The 19,403-nt window shown below is 66.1% G+C and overlaps 4 protein-coding genes across 4 annotated transcripts; 2 read left to right on the plus strand and 2 right to left on the minus strand.

Annotated features, from left to right (window-relative positions):
* Positions 1–3,526: 3,526 nt before the first annotated feature.
* EMIHUDRAFT_449888 (hypothetical protein) lies at positions 3,527–8,447 on the minus strand (the record flags this gene model as incomplete). The annotated part of the gene is made up of 17 exons (XM_005781743.1): positions 7,915–8,447; positions 7,760–7,844; positions 7,490–7,573; positions 7,290–7,418; positions 7,027–7,206; positions 6,712–6,932; positions 6,373–6,639; positions 6,182–6,310; positions 5,718–5,871; positions 5,200–5,355; positions 4,898–5,063; positions 4,709–4,830; positions 4,510–4,633; positions 4,387–4,433; positions 4,275–4,316; positions 3,803–4,008; positions 3,527–3,548 (listed from the first exon to the last, which is right to left on the minus strand). Exons 1-17 carry the CDS (start codon positions 8,304–8,306, stop codon positions 3,527–3,529), a joined length of 2,526 nt encoding a protein of 841 aa, XP_005781800.1. The 5' UTR covers positions 8,307–8,447.
* Positions 8,448–9,938: 1,491 nt separating this feature from the next.
* On the plus strand, positions 9,939–10,847 carry EMIHUDRAFT_99782 (hypothetical protein; the record flags this gene model as incomplete). The annotated part of the gene is made up of 1 exon (XM_005781744.1): positions 9,939–10,847. The coding sequence occupies one exon, from the start codon at positions 9,939–9,941 to the stop codon at positions 10,845–10,847; it is 909 nt and encodes a 302-aa protein (XP_005781801.1).
* A 1,697-nt stretch (positions 10,848–12,544) lies between these two features.
* Positions 12,545–15,035, plus strand: EMIHUDRAFT_434683 (hypothetical protein). The gene is made up of 7 exons (XM_005781745.1): positions 12,545–12,703; positions 12,931–13,182; positions 13,272–13,714; positions 13,902–13,976; positions 14,185–14,425; positions 14,502–14,563; positions 14,855–15,035. Exons 1-7 carry the CDS (start codon positions 12,550–12,552, stop codon positions 14,927–14,929), a joined length of 1,302 nt encoding a protein of 433 aa, XP_005781802.1. The 5' UTR covers positions 12,545–12,549; the 3' UTR covers positions 14,930–15,035.
* Positions 15,036–17,471: 2,436 nt separating this feature from the next.
* EMIHUDRAFT_353308 (hypothetical protein) lies at positions 17,472–18,673 on the minus strand. The gene is made up of 2 exons (XM_005781746.1): positions 18,584–18,673; positions 17,472–18,515 (listed from the first exon to the last, which is right to left on the minus strand). Exon 2 carries the CDS (start codon positions 18,492–18,494, stop codon positions 18,138–18,140), a length of 357 nt encoding a protein of 118 aa, XP_005781803.1. The 5' UTR covers positions 18,495–18,515; positions 18,584–18,673; the 3' UTR covers positions 17,472–18,137.
* Positions 18,674–19,403: the final 730 nt, after the last annotated feature.

Genomic DNA, 19,403 nt, shown 5'->3' on the forward strand with positions numbered 1-19,403 from the left:
GAGAAGCCGAGAGAGCAAGGGACCGGCAGGCGGCGGCGCCGCAGGACGAGGCAGAAGAGAACGACGCGACAGAGGAGGAAGTGACAAGGGAGAGAACGACGAGAGTGGGACGGCCGCGAGGTGGCATGAAGGTTGCAGCGAGAAGCGGCGAGAGACTGCGAAAAGAGATACGAAGAGGCAGACTCCCCAGGGTGGGCGACGGCTAGCGCATCACACTCCTCTCCTTAAAATCCCTGTGTGGTGGCGGCGTTCCGTTCTCCCATCCCTCCCTTGGGTTGTCTGTCTTCTTTCTTTCTTTCTTTTACTACGGCACGCTGCTCTTTCCCGCCCCCCCCCCCGTTGCAAGAATTGGTGATAAACTGCGGAGAGAGATAGGAAGTGGTAGACGCCCGAGGGTGGGCGACGGCTAACACCACACTTCTCCCCTAAAATCCCTGTGTGGTGGCGGCGTACCGTCCTCCCATCCCTCCCTTGGGTTGTCTGTTTTCTTTCTTTCTTCCCCCCCCCCCCCGGCGCGCGGTGTTTCTAGTATTAACAAGGACCATTGGTTTCTAGTATTAACAAGGCGCTCTCAAAAAAGAATTTTACGCCGGCGCTCCTTTTCCGGTGGCGGCGTGCCGTCCTCCCCTCCCTCTTTGCGGTGGTAGCTTTCTTTTTTCTGCCCCGCCCTTGGGTGATTTTCTTTCTTTCTTTCTTTCTTGGCGCACTGGCACTATGCAGCTACGTACCGGTACACCAAAAAAGAATGTCTTATGCGCTGGCAAGAGGAGGACCCGCTAGGGGGCGTTTTGTCGAAAAGGGGGGTTTGTCGAAAAAGAAATATGAAAACGATTAAACCTAATAAAAAGGAGCCAAACAAACCTATAAACTAAAAACAATATACCTAAATATAAACTAAAAAGGAGCAACGCTGGCGAGGTACTCCCACGCCTCTCGGGGTTTTTGTCTGGCCGAGTCAACCCGAGACTGCTGGGGCGAGCCTCGGCGAGGCTGCGTCAGCTGTTCCCGGGCCTTGGCAGCCGCACGGTTGTAAGTCCCAGCGGCCTTTACCGGTAGCGCCGGGACGAGCCGGGACTTGTTGTAAGTCCCAGAGGGGGGGGAAGCGCTGCGGGCTGCTGGCGCACCGCGGCGGCCCTCATCCGAGCCGTGGTGCCCAGAGACGGAGCGCCGCGGGCCGCGTCGTCACCGTAACCATGTGTGGCCTCGCCCGACGGTCCCTCCCCTGGCCTTGCTGTGTGTGCGCCTCCCCTCGCCCTCGCCCAATCGCAACCGGTCCGCCTCCGCTTTCCCGCAGGCCAAAGTGGTCCAAGAAGTCGCGCTCGCGCAAGTTCTGCCGCGAGCGCATGCGCTTTGCCCCGCCGTACTCCAAGAGGACGCAGATTGGTCGGCATCAGTGGATGACCTACTGCCCGCGGCACGACAAATGCCAACACCGGCGGTGCATAGGACTAGCTACATGTCCAGCCCCGGCCGGCCCGGCGCCGGCGCGCTCTCGCAGCAGCCTTCTCGCCGTCTTCCCCGCACTCGCACGAGGCATGGCTGGCCCCTCGATAGGCGCCGCTGGTGCAAGCGACCTATGCCAAAGCAAGTGACGAGGCGGAGATGTACATTGTGCCTGTGATCGTGGTTCCTCGCAAGACAGCAGCATGATTCGGTTCGCGCTTCCTCCCCCCTCCCCCCTCCCTCCCGCGGCCCCTCCTCGATCCACCTTCTCGCCCGTCCCCCGCCTCGCGCCGACTGTGCTCCTCAAGCCCTTCCCCCCCCCCCCTTTTCCCCCCCCCAGGGAACTCAGACCTTACCTCCGGGGGGGAAGCTTCCCCCCCTTCCCCCCCTCCGGGGGGGAAGCTTCCCCCCCCTCCGGGGGGGGGAGCTTGGACGAAAATAGGTCCGCCGGCCGGTTCCCACAGCAGGCTGGAAGTACCTCGCCAGGAGCAACGGAGGTTCCGTTGACGCCGTCCCTTGTGTACGCCTTTATGGCCGCCGCCGACGGCGGCCGCGTGCCGCCACTCGCGCTGCTTGCCTACCAGTGCGTCAAGCGGGAGGAGGAAAGCGCTGTCGCGGAATTGAAGAGCGACGCTGCCGCTGCAGCCGAGGCGGCTTCGCGTGCCGTCCACGCTCGCGCCGAGCGCCTGATTGAAGAGATATGCCAGCATGCTTACAGCGATGCAGCAGACGCACGGGCAGCAGTGATGACAGATCGCAATGCTGCAGTCCGCGCTCTGCGCGGCGGGGTGGCGGCAAATGTCGCTCCTGTCATGGATACCATCGCGACAAAACAAGCGAGCGGCTGGTGCGAGTGTGTTGGGCCACTCGAGGACGCTGCCGCCGTGGAGGAACTCAAGGCTGCGGATGAGTTGGAGGTTGATGAGGGTCGACGAGAGATTCTACGCATGGTGAGAGGCCAAGGTGATGGCAGTGAGATCGCAAGGGCGTTCGAGAGATTATCTCCCGCGTCGGCTGGCACGTGCAAGGCCCTTTTCCGGGACCCAGGGAGGCGCATCTCGCGATCGCTCGTGCCAACCTCTGTGCAGACGCTGCGCGGCAGTCCTCACACGACCGAGCACTTGATCGCATGCGTGTGCGATGCACGCGCCGACCTCTGCCCCGCTTGCCGTCCGGAGCGCCGCCCGTGTGGCCTCTGCGGCGAGCAGTTCTGCTCCTTCTGCTTCGCTGCGCACAAGCCCGTGTGCGACCGCAGATTCATGGACGTATGCGGAGCCGATCTTGAGCGTCGCTGCCTGTCGACGACGGGCCCATCAGGCCTCCGTGGGTGCGCCCAGCGCGCGCGATCGAGCCAGCAGTGCGGCGAGGTGGACGAGTGGCAGTTCGGGGTGGACGGGCGTCTCGAGTCGGAGCGTCGAGACCGCTGCAGTGTTCAGTCCTGCAATGCCTGCTCCGGAGAGTGCCGTGGCATCTGGGCCTGGGACGGGGACGAGCGCGAGGACAGCAAATGCACTGCGCGGCTATGCCCAGCGCACGCCGACGCGGGCTTGTGCCCGCCATGTGAGGCGCGCAAGCGCGCCGGCCGGATCCCGTTTCAGCGCAAAGACACCACCCGCCTCGACGCGACACGCTGGGTCTGCTGGCTTCCAGAGCTACCCGACGGCCAGCGCTACCGTTCTTGGGCAGAGCAAGTTGCGGCGGGCTGTGGGCGTGAGCAGTGCGGCCGCTGTACCGCCAATCGTCTGCAGGCGCTACTGGCCGAGACGGAAGCGGCCGCTGAGGCTGAGGGGCTCGAATATGCCGAGTGCCAGCGACGCGTGCTCGAGGCGGAGCGTCATTTCGATGCGCAGCTGCCGCCGGGTCATCCAAACAAGCGGCGCGTGCAGCGGCCGCGGCACGACTATTATTGAGTGTGCGCCCCGCGTGTCATGCGTCTTTTGCGTGTTCGTGACACGCATATGCAGTAGAGTATGCAGAGAGATATGGCCACCTGTGACTACGGGTGTGCTTGCGAGGTACTGCGTCTCATTTTAATAAAACGAAGGTAACAGAAAAAAAGTCTGGCCCGCACCGTCATATTCTGCTAGCATTGGCCATTGCTCTCACTATACGGGGATATATCACTGCGGGAACACCCCCTATTGCCTATAATCCGACGCCGCCCCGCTTCCCAGCCCCACAGAAGACCGCTCAGCGGCCGCGGCCACTCCCTCCTCCCCGCCCGCCGCCTCGCCCGCCTCCCTTGCGGCCGCCGCCCGCGCCCTTTGTTCCGAGCGGGATGCCGCCGTCCCCTCGCTGCCGCCGCTGCCGCCGCGCGTTGCCTCCCGCGCTGCCGACGCTGCCGTCGCTTGCGTCGGACCCCGCGCTGCGTGGCCGGTCGACGTCGCTCCCCGCCGCCTTTCGCTTTGGCGAGACCGCGCCCGGAGGCGGCATCAGCTGGCGCGCCGCCGCCGCGCGCAAGTTGGGCGACCCCTCCGGAGTCGAGCGTGCGGAGGACTCGCTGGTGACGTCGGTCCGCTCCGAGAAGCCGTGGGGCAGCGCGGCGATCGGCTTGTGGAAGGAGGCCTGACGCAAGAGGGGGGGGGAGGGGGTGGCGGGTGCTTGCTCGTGAAGGAGCGGTGCTGCCGACGGAGGCGCTGTCTGCCGCACGAGCGAGGCCGAGGAGCGGTGATTAATGATATATTATCCAATTAGGCGCTGCCGCACGAGCGAGGCCGAGGAGCGGTGATTAATGATAATTATCCAATTAGGCGCTGTCTGCCGCACGAGCGAGGCCGAGGAGCGCTTGATTGATTAATTCATAGTTCAGTAGTTGCTGTGCTAATAGTTACCTGCCGCACGAGCGAGGCCGAGGAGCGGTAGTCCTCGGGCGCCTGCAGGTGCACAGTTGACAGTGAGCAGAGTCGCATAGTTGAGGGCTTGAGAGACTTGGTCCCCGGGCGCCTCGACGGACCGGCGCTCGAGCTGCGTGCTCAGCGTGAGCCGCTCGCCTAGTGAGGAGGAGTGATGGCTGACCGACTCACGGCTGAAGACTTTGCTGGCGCCTCAGCGCGTCCCGCCGCCCACCAAGCATCGCCGCCGTCGCGGAGCGCGGCGAGGCGACGTCGGCGGCGGAAGCGGCCCCCGCCGGCGCTCCCTGCGCGAAGTTCAGGTGCGCGAGGAGAGGGAGGTGGTCCGAGGGGAAGCGCTCCTGTTCACGGCAGCACGCGTGAAGTGAGGCTCTCTGCACCGGTGCCGCCTTGGGAGGGGGAGTGGCGAGGCGCTCCGAGGGGAGGAAGCGGCCGAGGCGGACGGTGTCCTCGGAGGGCAGCTGCAGCACGCGGGCGGGCGCGAGGTGCGACGAGCAGAGCACGTAGTCGAGCGTGCCGACGAACTGACACGGCGGGCCTGAGGGCGCAACAAGAGGCGGCGAGTCGGCTCTGCTTGGCTCTGCGCGTGCGGGCGAGCCGGCAACGCTGCGGGCCGGTGAAGTTTGTGAAGAGAGGCTCGTCCCCGAGCACGGCGGCGTAGGCGGAGGTGAAGGCGCGGGGCAGCGTGACGGCTCTCTCGCCGCCGCAGGCAGAGTCGGAGGGAGGCGGAGGGCCGAGCGACGGGAAAGCGACGTGCTCCGCGACGATGGCCTGTTCACAGCCGTGGGTGTGAAGAGACGCTGTTCACACCTCTCGTCTCTGTGCTCCGCGACGATGGCCTGTTCACAGCCGTGCGCCTGTGAAGAGGCGCCGTCCCCAGGGGCAGGGCGGCGGAGTGCGCCGCGACGGCGGCCATGTGCGGGTGCGAGTGCGGCAGCGAGCCGGAGGTGAGGAGGCGGTGCACGCCCGAGCCGGGGATCGAGTTTAGGTCGCAGCCTGCCACCACGCCGCAGCCGCCGTGTCTCGCCGCGAGCTCGCACGCCGCGGAGAAGGCGGCGTGCGCCTGATGGATGATATGTTGTACATTTTATGTTTGAACTAGCTCGCACGCCGCGGAGACGGGGGTGCGTGCGCCTGCGCGATCTGCGTCCACGGCTCGGTGAAGGTGCAGCCTAGACTCCGCGAGATGCCCCGAGATGAGCCGAGATGAGCCGAGATCTGCGTCGAAGCGCGGTGCAGGGGCAGCCCAAATGCGTGCACAGAGCGACGAGCGGCAGCCCGCGACGGCGGTGGCGCAACGCCACCACCACCGCCACCTGCGCGCCCCGCCCGAAGTGCTGCCGCGACTGCTCGTCGGCGCACGCGGCGACGAGCACCTGGTTGAAACGAGCACCTGGTTGCATCTGCTAGAGCGCCTTGCTCGACCGGCACGTGCTCATTGCACATGACACATGATGTGACATCACTGCACATGCTAGAGCACACCTTGTTGATTGGCACTGTCACGTGCTCGAGAAGCTCAAACTCGGACCGCCGCCAGTAGACCGCGTTGCCGATCTGCACGGCAGGCCACGCAGACCTGCGGGGAAGGGTCCGAGAAGGCTCTTCTCTGCCCCAAGCCGCTGCCGACCTGCTCTTGCGGGCCACGGGTGCCCATCCCGCGTCTTGCGCGCGTACTTTCCGTCGTAGCCGCGGCTGCGCAGCGCCGCGTCCACCGCCGCGAAGTGGTTGCGCTCCTACGCGAGATCAGCCGAGATCAGCCGAGATCAGCCGAGATCAGCCGAGATCAGCCGAGAGTGGCGGAGGTTCGTCCAGCCCAGCGGTCGCGCTCCTCCTGCCCCTCCGCCCCGGGAGGCGTGCCCTGCAGCTCTTGCAGGCAGAGGATGGACGGCGCGTGCAGCTCGATCTCTGCGATCTGCAGCTCCAGCCGGTGCGGCCAAGCGAGGTGCCGCTCTTCGGCGTGCGGGAACGCCTCGCAGTACGTCAGCATGTCGGCCAGCAGGTTGAACGTCATCAGGCTCACGTCGGGCGGCGAGGCGCCTGTTCACGGCAGCGGGTGTGAATGAGACGCTCTTCACACCTCCTCACGTCGGGCGGCGAGGCGCCCGCGGGCTGTGGAGGCACGAGTCCCCTCGCCTCGGGCGACGGAGTTAGCCGCTCGAGGAAGAGGCCGTCCGCCGAGAGGGAGACGAGGGGCGACTCGCCCGGCCGGGGCAGCAGCGCGACCAGCTGCTGCGGAGACAAGTTGGCGAGCGGCTCGTGGCGCGCGGCGGCGACCGCCTCGTGGCGCGCGATCCCCGCGAGTGGCTGCAGCTGCGGCATCGCACACAGCTCCTCCACCCGGATCCTACAGGAAGGCTCCAAGACGGCTCCAAGAAGGCTCCCGTGGGCATCGCACACACCTCCTCCCCCCGGGATCCTGGCGCCGCACCCGCCACCCTCGAGTGCGCCCGGCGCAGACGCGGCGCGCACGCGGCGACGCACCTCGGCGTCGAGGGTCAGGCTCGCGTCTCCGAGCAGCTTCGTCACCGCCGCAACCACTGCCGCGCGCGCCGCCGCCGCCACCGCAGGCGGCAGCGCGCGCGCAGGGGAGCGGGCTGGCTGTCGCGAGGCGCGCACACTCGACTTATCGTCGGACACCTGCGCACGGGAGGAGAGGGACTTATCTCGGCGCCGGGAGGAGAGGGACGCTGAGCCGAGACCGTCCCGAGATCGCGAGAGGCGGTGCGGGCGCCTGCAGCCGCGGCGAGTGCGACAGCACGTGTGCCACCGCCGCCAGCTGCGGGTGGCACAGCTTGCGCATCCGCGGGAAGGCGCAGAGCGTAGAGATGGGGACCCAGCCGTCCGGGTCGCTCAGCTGCTCCATCAGGAAGCCGTCTCCCGCCACGTCGCGCCGCGTCAGGTACCACTCCACCTGCTCGAGCAAGAGAGCCTCAGGCGAGATCGTCCGACCGGTCAATGCAGCACTCGCTTCCGCAGCGTCAGGCGCCGCAACACCTGCGTGCAGATCTTCTCGAGCAGCGTCATGCGGCGAAGCTGCCCTCCGATAGGTGCCTTGCCGCCGCCGTCGTGCCTCCCCCCCTCCTCCTCGCCCTGCAGCACCAGCTCCGCCGACGACGAGACGGCCTGACGAGGCCAGAGCAGCTCGTCAACTCTACCGGCTGCAGCCGCACCTCCTCTGCAGGACAACAGGCCGCCTCGCGCACGAGCGCCGCCCGGCGCGCCGCCGGCCCGCGCGCGGCGTCGACGAGCTGCGAGAGCTGCGCGTACGACCGAACCACCTAACCGCGACTCCGCCGTCCGTGAGATCAGATTCAACTCACGAGTGCAACTCACCGGCCGCCGGCTTGAATGGGCACCCACCCACCTAGCACCCACCCACACGCCGGCGCACCTGGTCGAGGTGCCCAGACACTTCCTAGACACTTCCTAGACACTTCCTAGACACTTCCCACACGCCGGCACACCTGGTCGAGGGGCGCGTACCCCTCCTCGTCCTGCAGCAGCTGCAGGTGCAGGTCGCGGTGGTAATTGTTGTCCGAAAAGAGGAACCTGCCCACAGCGACGGCGGGGTGTGGAGAGTCGCTGCCCGCCGGCGGTGGCTGGAGGAGAAGGGAGGCACTCGAGCTGGTTGCGCAGCTGCACTCGGAGCGGCATCTTGCGGACCGCGGAGCCGTCGCCCGACAGCTCGACCACCATCGAGCCGCGAGCGCGCAGGCAGTCGGCCACGACGCCGACACCCCCGAAGGGCCACACCGCGGGGCCGAGAGGAGAGTAGTGGAGGAGGGAGGCGATGGGAAGGAAGCCGTCCGCCTGGTGCGCCTCGCGCTGCAGAGCCGGCACGCCGCGCTCGAAGCCGGATACCAATAGCTCCTCCACCTGCTGCACCACTCTCGCGACGTCCGCCTCGCCCATCGCAACAGAGGCGCGAGTGACGGAGTGGACGCGGCTCAGCGCGATGGGCTGCGTGGACGACGGGAAGCTCGGCGGAGCAAAGTTGACGTCGACTTGCATACTCAATCGTGAGCAGCGACTAGCGCGAATAGCACAGCTGGAATAGCAGCGCGAATAGCACAGCTGGAATAGCAGCGCGACCTAGCGGACTCGCGACGACCCCAGCCCCGAGCTGCTGGCCCTCGCAACGAGTTCCGGCGCCCGACAATCGGGCGCGGCGGAAAGAATTCGCTTTCGACTACCCCAACTACCACACGAAAGTCGTCGCGGTGGCGCCGGCCGGCGAAAATTCAAAGAATTCCCGCCGCCGAAACCTGCCTCGCCGTGGAATGTTACTGACAGCAACAGGGCATATCTAGATACCTTTAACCCTTTTACGTACACATTTCGAGCGAGTGAAAACCAACTCCTGAGCACGGCGCCGCAGGCGCCTGTTGATAGGTCCAGGTGATAGCCCTGGATGCAGGATGGGCAATGCAATCGCCTACTTGGGCCTCAGATCGCCCGACCGCGTCCCGCGGTGCTCTGTGGTCGGATTTGTGACGCCGCCGCACCGCGCCGCGGCCGGGGGCCCGCCGGAGGACGAGGATGGCCGTGAGGGACCGGGACGAGCTCTGGGTTGCAGTCTGGGAGGTTCAGTGTCAGTGAGTATATTGTAGAGAGGCCACTCATGTGCACAATATCTTGACTGAGAGCTAAGCCAGGGGAGGCGATGCCGGGGCCGTACAGCAGCTTGATGGTGCTTCGCCGGCGTAGAAGCGGCCGCGGCGGGCTCCGGGTGCCTGAAAAAAAGACGGAGTTACGTGGGCTGTGGGAGATTTACTGTCGACAACACTCAAACGACACTGTGGCGTGATCCTCTCATATATGGCTAAATAATTGACCGAGCCGTTTTTTAAGTTCCACCGCTACGACTGGAGATATATCGAGATTGGGTCTTCAAGACCCTTACTGTCCAAGCCTAAAGTCTGCCCAGGTTGTCAGGGACACGATCCCGGCGTGAACACGCCGATCTGACAAAATCCCGAGTGCCTACCGCGGTAGGCTTTGTTTGAAGTTAAAAGGAAAACGAGGGACGCACGCCGGCGAAACACCATCAAGCTGCTGTACGGCCCCGGCATCGCCTCCCCTGCGGCTTAGCTAGACTGAGAGATATTGTGCATATGGTTAGTCTCAACAATATATACACGTGACACTGAACCTCCCAGAGCTCGTCCCGGTCCGCCACGGCCATCCTTGGCCTCCGGAGAGCCCCCGGCCGCGGCGCGGCTATCACCTGGACCTATCAACAGGCGGCTGCGGCGCCGTGCTCAGGAGCTGCTGCTCCAACGGGGTGTCAGCGGCTTACCCCACTAACTCGACCACGGCGAAGCGAATGCGCGGGGTCCGACGACCTCAAGCCGCCGCATTCGGCCGATCTTGTTCACGGCCAGCTGATCCCGGGTCCGGCAAAAAGTTTTATTTCGCCGGACCCCCACGGGTCGGTGGTGCCCATTAGCCACTCTCTCTATTAGCCTCTCTCTCTCTCTCTCTCCCATTAGCCATAGGAGCACCCCAGGGTTCGATTTCCGAAGAGTTTTTCGGCCGCGTGTGGATTTGGGCACTGGGGTGTGGACTGGCGCGCACATCTAACACACGAAAGTCGTCGCGGTGGCGCGCCGGCCCGGCTCTCGCTGACCTTCCGAGGTCTACATGTTTCTGCGCCCCTGCCCCGCCATCCTTGTTGTCCAGGCGCTAGTCTTTTCCTCGAGCCGAAATCCGACGCTGACCCTGACCGGCTCCTCGGCGGCGGCGCTTTGCCGCGCTTACGCTGTTGCCGAGCCCGCCCCGTCCTGCCGAGTCTTGGGCTTTCGCGGATGGCTGCTCAACGGTCGTGCGATCCGTGGCGACAAGGCCGTCGACGCGCTTCTCCTCTCATCTGCCGCCTTTGCCGGTCTCTCGCCAGCTCTGCGCTCGCACATCGCAAAGGAGAGCGGCCGCCTCTCGGCCAACAGGACGGCTGACGCACACTGCGAGGCGGCTTCGCGGGCGGCCGACGCCGCGGATGAGGCAGCTTCGCGGATGGCCGCTGCGGATGTTGTGCACGGCGGCATATGCGACAGAGTGCCGCTCGTCGGTCCCGATGACCCGACACGGGTGCACTTTGATGTGGCGCACGACGCAGAAGGCTGCTTCGTCACCGACCAAGGAAAGAACAACTGCTACGACTACGCCACCGACATCCTGACCAACACGTTTGCGCAGCCGGGCCGCGGGTCCGGCGTGTGCCGGAAGACGGCTCGCCCCTGTGTCCCAAACACGTGCGACGACGTGCGCAAAGCCGCAGAGTCTGACGGGCTTGTGTGGCATGGCAACGCGCTGCCGGATGCACTTCCTGCCGCTGGCCACTACGTCAGTCTGCACATATGGCCACAGTCGAACTTCCATTGGCTGAGGATGGACGCCGACAAGTTCTGGTCCCACAAGCCGGGCGGTTCGCCCGTGCGCAATGTGGACAACAGCGGCCGCTTGATCAACGACCCGGCGAGAGCCGACGTCAGTCCGTGGTCGAACCACTGCGGGTACATGCTCGCACGGCCGTCGAACCTGACGCTCTACTGAGCGACAGCGCACCCCGCACTTGACCGCGACCAAACCGGTGCCGGTCCGGTCCCGTCCCTTGTCGTTATGTGTACGCGGTGTACGCGGTGTCGCGGTGGCATATTGCAATACGTAGGCATGCACACATCATAAATAAAAACGGTCAAACTCATCTGAGACGAGATCCGATCAGGGATGCGCGATGGATCGCCGTGTGATATACAAGTATTACGACTCTCTACTCTTTGTGTTCGGAGCGGACGGCGTCCGGGACGGTCGGGGGACGGCATCGGCCCGACGGCCGCCGAGGGAACGTTGGGAAGAGGCACGAGCGACGAGGAGGGCGGCGACCTCAACCGACTATGGAGGACCTGTCGCCAGGCGACGCAGAGAGCAGACGACGGGGGAGAGTTGGAGCAGACGCGCAGGGCGAGACGAGGGAGGGAGCAGGAAAGCTTTGCGGAGATCAGCAGGAGGATGTACGAAGAGTTCAGGAGCAGCAGGCAGGGGCCCGAGGGACCATGTGGAAGACGGCTAGTGCTAGTCCCCCATCGGAACGAAACCCCCCCGTCAGCCTGGGCGGGAGTCAGCCACCCGTGGCCACGCACAGCACCTGCACGATGACGATGGCCGTCGAGGTCTGCTGCCTGCGAGCGAGCCGGACGTGACATGGGCGCCCGGTGGTCAGGGCTCTCTTGCCCGTAGCCCGATGCCAATCATCTGGCCCGCTGGGTGCGCTTCTTAGCTCCCCGGCCCTCCTGGATGGTAGTGCGGTTAATGACTGCACTCCCAAGTGCTCCAAGTGCTCCAAGTGCTTCGGTGGCACGTGGACAGGAAGGCTCGCTACGAGCTCGTAACGTGCAGCTTCACGGTTACTGGACCGTCACGTGTCTGGTTCTTGCCCAGCAAGATTGGGCGTCTGCAGTCCCTTTGATGGGCGGCCCCTGGGTGGGGGCCACCTCGAACCCCAAGCCTGGGTTTCGAGCAGAGGGTGCCCCGGATTCATCCATCCGTTGGGCCCCCCGGTGCCTTCGAACTGATCATGTTGCGCAGCAGCCATCCCTAGCCAAATCCACGGACCCACACGTGTGTCCCTATCCAGAAGGGCGTCGCAGACGATGCAATGGGGCCACAAGCGGCGACACTCGATGCATCTGACTGCTCGGTGAGGGCGGCCTCCGTTGCAAGTTGTGGTTGGCATACCCATCGTGGCGTGCACGAACATGATTGCAGGCAGAGGGATGCCGCGCTCATGCTGCTCGGCGGTGAGCGACGGTGCAGCGGTCGGGGCACGGGGCCGGACGGCGAGGAGCAGGCAAAGCGGGATGTCAGTTCGTGAGTTCTGTGTCCCCGTCCCTGTGCTGCACCTTCCTCTCCCGCGTGAGTCCCTGAGAACCCCCCACTACATAGCGCCACCTCGTGAGCTGTCCTGTGATCTGTGTGCTGTGTGTCCAGCAGTCCGGACCCGGTGCTACGGCCGGTGACAGTGTGCCTGCGCTGGTGTCGGCTCCCAAGCCAATCGTGTGCAGCGTGTGTGTGCGTGTGGCCCGTCCTCCATGCTAGTAATCTGCAAGGTGGATGTGTAGTAATCTGCAAGGCGGATTGTGTGGTGTGTAGTAATCTGCAAGGGCCAAGGCAATTGTGACCCGCCGTAGTAATCTGCACGCGAAAGGTATTTCCTCAATAAGAAGGCTGTGAACGGCGGCAAAAACGTCTCCCGAGGATGTCCGCGGTCGACTTCTGGCGGCAGCAAGTCGTCCCGGCGCTGCCGCCCTCGCCCTCGCCGCCGTGCACCGCTCCGGGCCGCGACCGGCACGGCACGGGCAACAGCGGCGACTGCTGTGAGAACTCCTGCCTCGAAGAGCGTGACCCGACCGGTGAGCCACCAGAGCCCCGCGCTGTGCTCCATCTGCTCTCTCTGCGAAGCTGCCGCCGCACGCCGATCCCACCAGCAGGCCGTGACCCGCCACTGCCACCAGTCGGCTCGCTGCCTTAACCACCGCCCGCCGCCGCCACTGCCGCCACTGCCCCTGCCACCCGCCGCTCACTCATCCGCCGCCTTCATCTCGCCCTCTCCGCCGACGCCCAGCACGGCCCTCCGCAGATCCCGTGTATGCCCTCTACTCGCTCGTTGTCGTATGCCGCTCCGCGTGTCTCCCGATGCCGCCTCCGTCGCCGCTCCCACCCGCTCCGCCCGCGCTGCCGCCCGCGCTGCCTGCGCCGCCGTCGCCGCCGCCACCGCCGTCGCCGCCGCTGCCCTGCACAGCGGGCGGGAGTGACGTGTGGGCGACGGGAGAGCGGGTTCCCTGCTGCAAGCCCTGGGTAGAGCAGTTCGTGCCCCGGCCGGGCCACAAAGGCACGAGGCTAGCCGAGAGACTATACAACGCACGCCTGATTGGTGTGTTAGGTCTATACTAACGCTCTCTGCGTATTGAGTCGTATCAGGACCGCTCCGCCTCATGTGCTTCGAGCTCGGACACGCCGGCGCCTTTCTCGACGCCGCCGCCGCCTTCGCCACCACCGCGCCGCTGCCGCCGCTGCCGCCGCTGCCGCCGCTGCCGCCCTCTCCGCCTTCACCGCCAGCGCTCTGGCCACTGCCTCTGCCGCCGCCGCCGGTCCTGCCGCTGCCGCCGCCGCTGGTGCTGCCGCCACCCCCACTGCCGCGGCCGCCGCCGCCATCGCCGTCGCCGTCGCCACCCCCGGCGCCCCCGCCGCACCCGCCCGGCGACAGCGACGTCGAGACGGCGGCGCCGCCGATCAACTCGGGGACGCCGCTGCAGCACGTGTTTGGCGTGAGAGTGGACGTGGGGTACTACGAGACGGTGACGTGGCTGGAGCAGCAGCCGATTGGCATCGCCGCCTCCCTCTTCCTCGCTGCTGCAGCGTGGGTTGTTCACTCCCATCTCGCCGCCCTCATGGCCACACACACACACACACACACACACACACACACACACACACATTCCTGCTGCAGCCGCCTCTTCCTCGCTGCTGGCAGCGTGCCCCCCCCGGCCTCACCGCGGGCGGCCATATCTAGTCACCCCGGAAGCACAATTAGCCAGCATTGTTAAGCAGGCCCTCCTCCTCGCCGCCGGCTGCTGCTGCTGCGCCGTGCGGCCGCGTAGGCCTCCACATGCCTCGTCGCGACGGGCGCGTAGTGTTAGTAGTAAGTAAGCAACCTTAATTCCAAGGCCGCGCCCCTCTCCACGCCCAAGCGACTAGCGACAGGTGACGTGGCCTCAGTCCACATAGTCAGTCCACATAGGGACTGAGACACAGAGAGTGAAAGCACGGACGGGGCGCCGGCAGGGGCCGCGCAAGGGAGAGGGAGGAGGGAGAGATTGTGAGTGCTGTCTAGGCGCCAAGGTCGGCCGGCCGCCGCCAAAACTCGCGCGAGGAAGCGGCGAGGAGGGAGGAGAGGCGGTGGGAGCGCACGGCGCTGCAGGCGGCGGAGGCGGCGGAAGTGGCGGCGGAGGCGGAGGCGGAGGAGGAGGCGGCGAAGGCGGAGGCGGAGGCGGAGGCGAGGGCGGCGGCGGAGGCGAGGGCGGCAGCGAGGGCGAGGAGAGACGCCGCGCCCGCCGCCGGCGCCGAGCGACGTGGCGCCAGCATCCCGCCGCTGCACGGGCGACGCTTGGGATGGCATTCGGCCCAACGCTCTTGGCGCTGTGCTCCTAGGGCTAGGCGCTGCTCGCCCGTACGCCGTAACCGTCCCGAACTCCGCCTTTGGTTTGGACGCGGTGAGTGAGCGATATGGGAGCGATATGGGGCCGAGGGGAGACCGTGTTCACATCGGGCGGGGGCACGCGGTTTGCGCACACCAGGACTAGGGGGGCAGCACGCGCACACCACTCCATAGGGCCGATTGTTACGCACGCGAGACAGCCGAATCGTTGATTCGACGTCAACTGCGCCCCGCCCCCTCCCTCTCCCCCTGACACCCGCCCGAGTGTGAGAAACGGCGGAGGGGAAGCTTGTGGCTGCTAAGTGCTATTCCTGCGGCTTGTGTTCACGGCTACAGCTGTGAACAGGCGGACGAGGCCGCCTACTCCTCCAGCGGCTGCTCCTCGGTATGGTCGGAGCGACACGCTCCCGCCTATTCATAGCCGCGCCTGTTGTTTGTTTCTGTGTGTATCCGCGCTCTTGGCGCGATTACGAGAGGGACTAGTGTGTCGCACTTGGTAGCTTTCGTAAAACATTTCCAAATTCGGAGCACGAGCTGAGGCCACGAGCTCGCAGCTGCAGCTCGACCGCCGCGCCCCCTTTGGCAGGACGCAATCCGACCCTCAAGTGCTTTTGAGGACAAGAGTCGAGCGGCGTGTCACGGTCTTGTCAATATTTATTTCTCTTCTTTTGGAACAAAGAAAATTGAAGCGAAGATCGTCCGCTAAATCCGTGCTTTCGGCGCACTTGAGGGGAAGCCGCTGATCGAGCCCCCAGCGTGGCCGCGGCCGCCTCCCGCGCAGCACCGCCGCTGGGGACGACACGCTGCGGAATCGGATCGAGCCCATGCATGGGGGAGGAGGGCGCAGTCGGCGAATTGGAGGAGGAGGGCGCAGTCGACATTCCTGGGTAGTCGACGGGCCCCCGGGGGCGACGGGGGTGCTCTCGCGGGGGGTCCCCCCAGTCAAGGGGGTCTGGGGCGCAGCCCCAGGTAGCCCGCCGCAGGCGCCGATTTTTTGGGGCTTTTTTGACTGATTTTCATGAGGTGTTGCTACTATTTTGGGACCAGTTGAAGCCTAAAAATGGCTACAAATACAGCCACAGCAGCTGCTAGTCGTGAGCTGCTACTGTGTGGCAGAGCCCAGAGAGAGGGCCTTCAGGAGCACTATTCAGTTTGATCCAACTCAATGTTGCGGAGTAGTAACACTGTTCCGTTACCGTGAGCGGCCGGCGGCCGGCGGCGGCCGGTGGCGGCACGCGGAGCACTCCGTGAGCGGTGACGGGTGCGGACGAGCGAATGAGAGGTCCCTTTCAGTGAGAGATAGGCAGCCCTGGTCTCTAACAACACATCTTCCACAGATAGCGACCTCTCATTCGCTCGTCCGCGCCCGCCACTGCTAGTCGGGACACTCCCGGCGTGCGGCCCGGTCCCGGTCGTCACTCCGGTACGTTGCTCGTGTTCACACCGTCAGAACTCAGCTCCGCTAAGGATCCAGCGTCTGAGACTTGGGCAGCTTACACAACTTTTGTAGTAGAGCACAATGGCACCCTTGGATCAAGTGGATCACTTCATTACTAGACCGTACTAGAGGTCCCCGTTTTCGGCCGCCGCGGCCGGAGAGCACCCCCGTCGCCCCCGGGGGCCCGTCGACTACCCAGGTCGACATTGGCGTGTCTGACTCAGAGGAGGAGTTGGAGGTGCTCCGGCAACCTAACCTGATTCAGAAGCTCGCCGACGTTGTCACTCAACACGTGCGTCATGCGTGACCGAGCTTGAGGGAGGAGCTCCGCTAACGATTTGGCCGGCCACCCAACGCCGCCGCCCATCACTCTTTTCGATGCCTGCCTCAGCCTCAGCCTCTGCCGAAGGCTCGATGGAAGCGCCGGCGGCGGCACCACTCCCTCCGCCCGCCCCACCGCCGCCGCCTCCCAAGGTGCCGTCGGACGTGGCGACGAGGGTACAGCAGTGGGACGCGGCCGCTCCGGTGCCACTTGGGCCGCCTCGCACGCCCTCCTCGGGCAACAATCCGCCAGATGGGAACGATCCGCCCGACATGTGGCTGCCAAAGCCAACGCAGCCTGCCGAAGTCGCCGAGTCGCGGAGAAGCTCCAAGTCCGAGAGAGGGGAGTCGACGGCTTCGTCGGAGGCGCCGACTGGCCCGGGCCCCGCCGCGAGTGCGGTTGAGTTCGAAAAGATGCCGGGCGTGCTCGACGCGAAGATCGAGGCGCACGACATCGACGCGGCGTTGCGGCCTACAAAGATAAGCGTTGGGCCCTTGTGGCTTAAGCGCGAGCAGGTCGGACTGCTCGAGAAACCAAGCACGCGCCGGCTGACCGAAAGCGACCAGACGACGGAGCGGCAGCGAGCATTCGATCTGCTGGACGCGCTCTCCCGGGCCGGTTCTCTCCCGATTGAGTGCGCCAGCCTGCACGTGATGGTAGCTGCCACGCACTGTTTCGACCTCTCGCTCATGGAGACGGTGGTGGCGCGCAACACCAACCCAATCGAGAAGCTGGAGCACTCGAGCCTGCTGCTCGCCGAGGTGGTGCACGCCACGCCTGCAGCGTCGCTCGTGCGCCCCGAGGCTTTTGAGCGTGTCAAAGCGTTTGCGGCGCCGCAACTGCTCGGGGGAATGTCAGTCTGAATGCGGGCGGATTCTAGCCTGGTGCCGTCTCCACTCCCAGCCGACCTCGTGCCATGGGGGGGCGGGATGGGCGATGGCAGGGGCGTGAGGATGGGGATGGCGATGTGGGGAATGGGCTTGGGGGTGGGCGGGGTGCAGGGCTGGAGGGGGGGTCGAGGGGAGGGCAGCGTTACCGCCGAATACTCTACCCCGGCTAAACACGCGGCGCTGGGGACACACAGTGGCTGCTTGCGTTCGTTATTTTCAGAGTAGTCCAGACTTTAGTCAGTGCACCGCTGCGCGCTCGGCGCTGGTCTTCGCGGTAAACCACTTTTTCTCCTTTGAGGCAGACGTGCGCGCGCAAGCCACACTCAACGAAAAGCAGTACAGTATATCCTTCCGCAGTTGTCTACTTGTCTGCCGCTCACAACACCGCCATCGCCGCCCTCCAGCGCGCCATGGCCATGGACGGGGCGGGCTGCCACTGGCTCGCCCCTGCGACGAGGCACTCTACCGACCGCAGCACCGGCGACTCCGCCTCTGCGCCGTCGCAGTCCTCGTCGCCGCCGCACACGTAGAGCGCGCCCTCGAGCACCGCCGCCACCGCGCCTCGGCGGCGGGAGCCTAGGGTGTGAATGTAGCGTCGGAGGGCGCGCGGTGTGCTTGATACAAGGGGCTTGGAGTCCCGCTCGAGTTGCTAGCGAGAAGGCCTGGGCCTGTCTACATCTAGCGGCGGGAGCCCATCGGCGGTCCGTCGCGCCACTCGCCCGTCGCAGGGTCGTAGCACTCGACGGACTGCAGGCAGCCCGAGTCCTACCCACGAACCAGACAGTCACAGAGGAGCCGGTCCCAGCTCGGCGTCCTCAGGCGGCCGGGCTCCTCGTCCCGGCCGCCGCACACGTAGAGAAGCCCGTCGAGCGCTGCGGCGACGGCGCAGCGCCGAGCGCAAAGCATCGGAGGCGCCGCCTCCCACGCGCCCGCCTCGTTCAGCCGCTCCACGGAGCGGAGGCAGCCGCCGACGCGGTCGTTACCTGAGAAGGCAACCGGTGCTCGGCCATCTAGCGAGCTGATTGATGCGGCAGCCGCCGACGCGGTCGTCGCCGCCGCAGACGTACAGCGTGCCATCGAGCACCGCCGCCGCAGCCTCGCAGCGCGCCTCGAGCATCGGCGACACCGCGCTCCACGTGCTCGCGACCGGCTCAAACGCCTCGACAGGGGGGAGGGAAGCATTGGCGCAGAGAGGTGTGAGGAAGCTCCACGTGCTCGCGACCGGCTCGAGCGCCTCGACAGAGCGAAGCCGCTCGTAGTTCTCGTCGACGCCGCCGGCGACCAGCATCCTCCCGCCCAAGACGGCGGCGATGGCGGCGGAGCGTGCGGTGCGCATCGACGGGGCATGCGACCAGACCTGCGCGTGGAGGAGCGAAGGGATGGCCAGGAGCTAGGGAGGCGCATCGACGGGGCGCGCCGACGGGCCTGAGAGGTGATTGGTTGAGAATTGTCAATGAGGAGCCCATTCATCGCGCCGGCGGGGGCAGTGCAGCCAGACCAGCGTCGCCGCGTCGAGGACCTCCACCTCGCGCAGCACGGCTCGCGCCTCGTGGATCCACACGTCAAACCAGTCAGCTATACTTGCGAAGTAGTCGCTACCTCGCGCAGCACGGCTCGCACCTCGTTGCCGTTGCCGCCCGCGACGTAGATGCGGCCGCCCAGCGCCGCCGCCGCGGCCTCCGAGCGCGCGGTCCGCATCGGCGGCGCCGGCAGCCACGCGCGCGCCGCTGGCTCGTACCGCTCCACCGAGCAGAGGCCCGTCTCGCCTCCCTCTTCGTCACAATCCCCTCCGACGCCGCCGATGGCGAAGGCGGAGGCGCCGCGCCCGCGCCCGCCGCCGCTGCTCTCGAGCCGCTCCTGCGCCGCCACCGCCTCCGCCATCCCAGCGGCGGCCGCCTCCTCGATCAGCATCCGGCCGAGGTGGTAGCCGGCCTCGACGCAGCCCGCGCCGAGCGCGCGCTGCAGCAGCTCCTTCGCCTCGGCGCGGTTGCTGGTGCCGGCCGCCCAGACGCCGCGCCGGAGCAGCCACTCCCGCACCTCGTCCTCCGGAAGCGTGTCCGAGTCCACCACCGACAGGACCATCGCCCGCACCGCCGGCAGCGCGACCAGCGCCTTGTTCGGAAGGACGGCGCCCGTGTTCGGCGAGGTGTCGTGCGACGAGAGCCAGCGCGAGACGGCGTCGCGCTCGTAGATGAAGCCGTCCGCGGCCGACACCGGATCCACCAGCAGCGCGTTTGTGATTGGG

Source organism: Emiliania huxleyi (genome assembly GCF_000372725.1).
Source record: "Emiliania huxleyi CCMP1516 chromosome Unknown EMIHUscaffold_20, whole genome shotgun sequence".
In the NCBI taxonomy this organism is placed as follows: domain Eukaryota; phylum Haptophyta; order Isochrysidales; family Noelaerhabdaceae; genus Emiliania; species Emiliania huxleyi.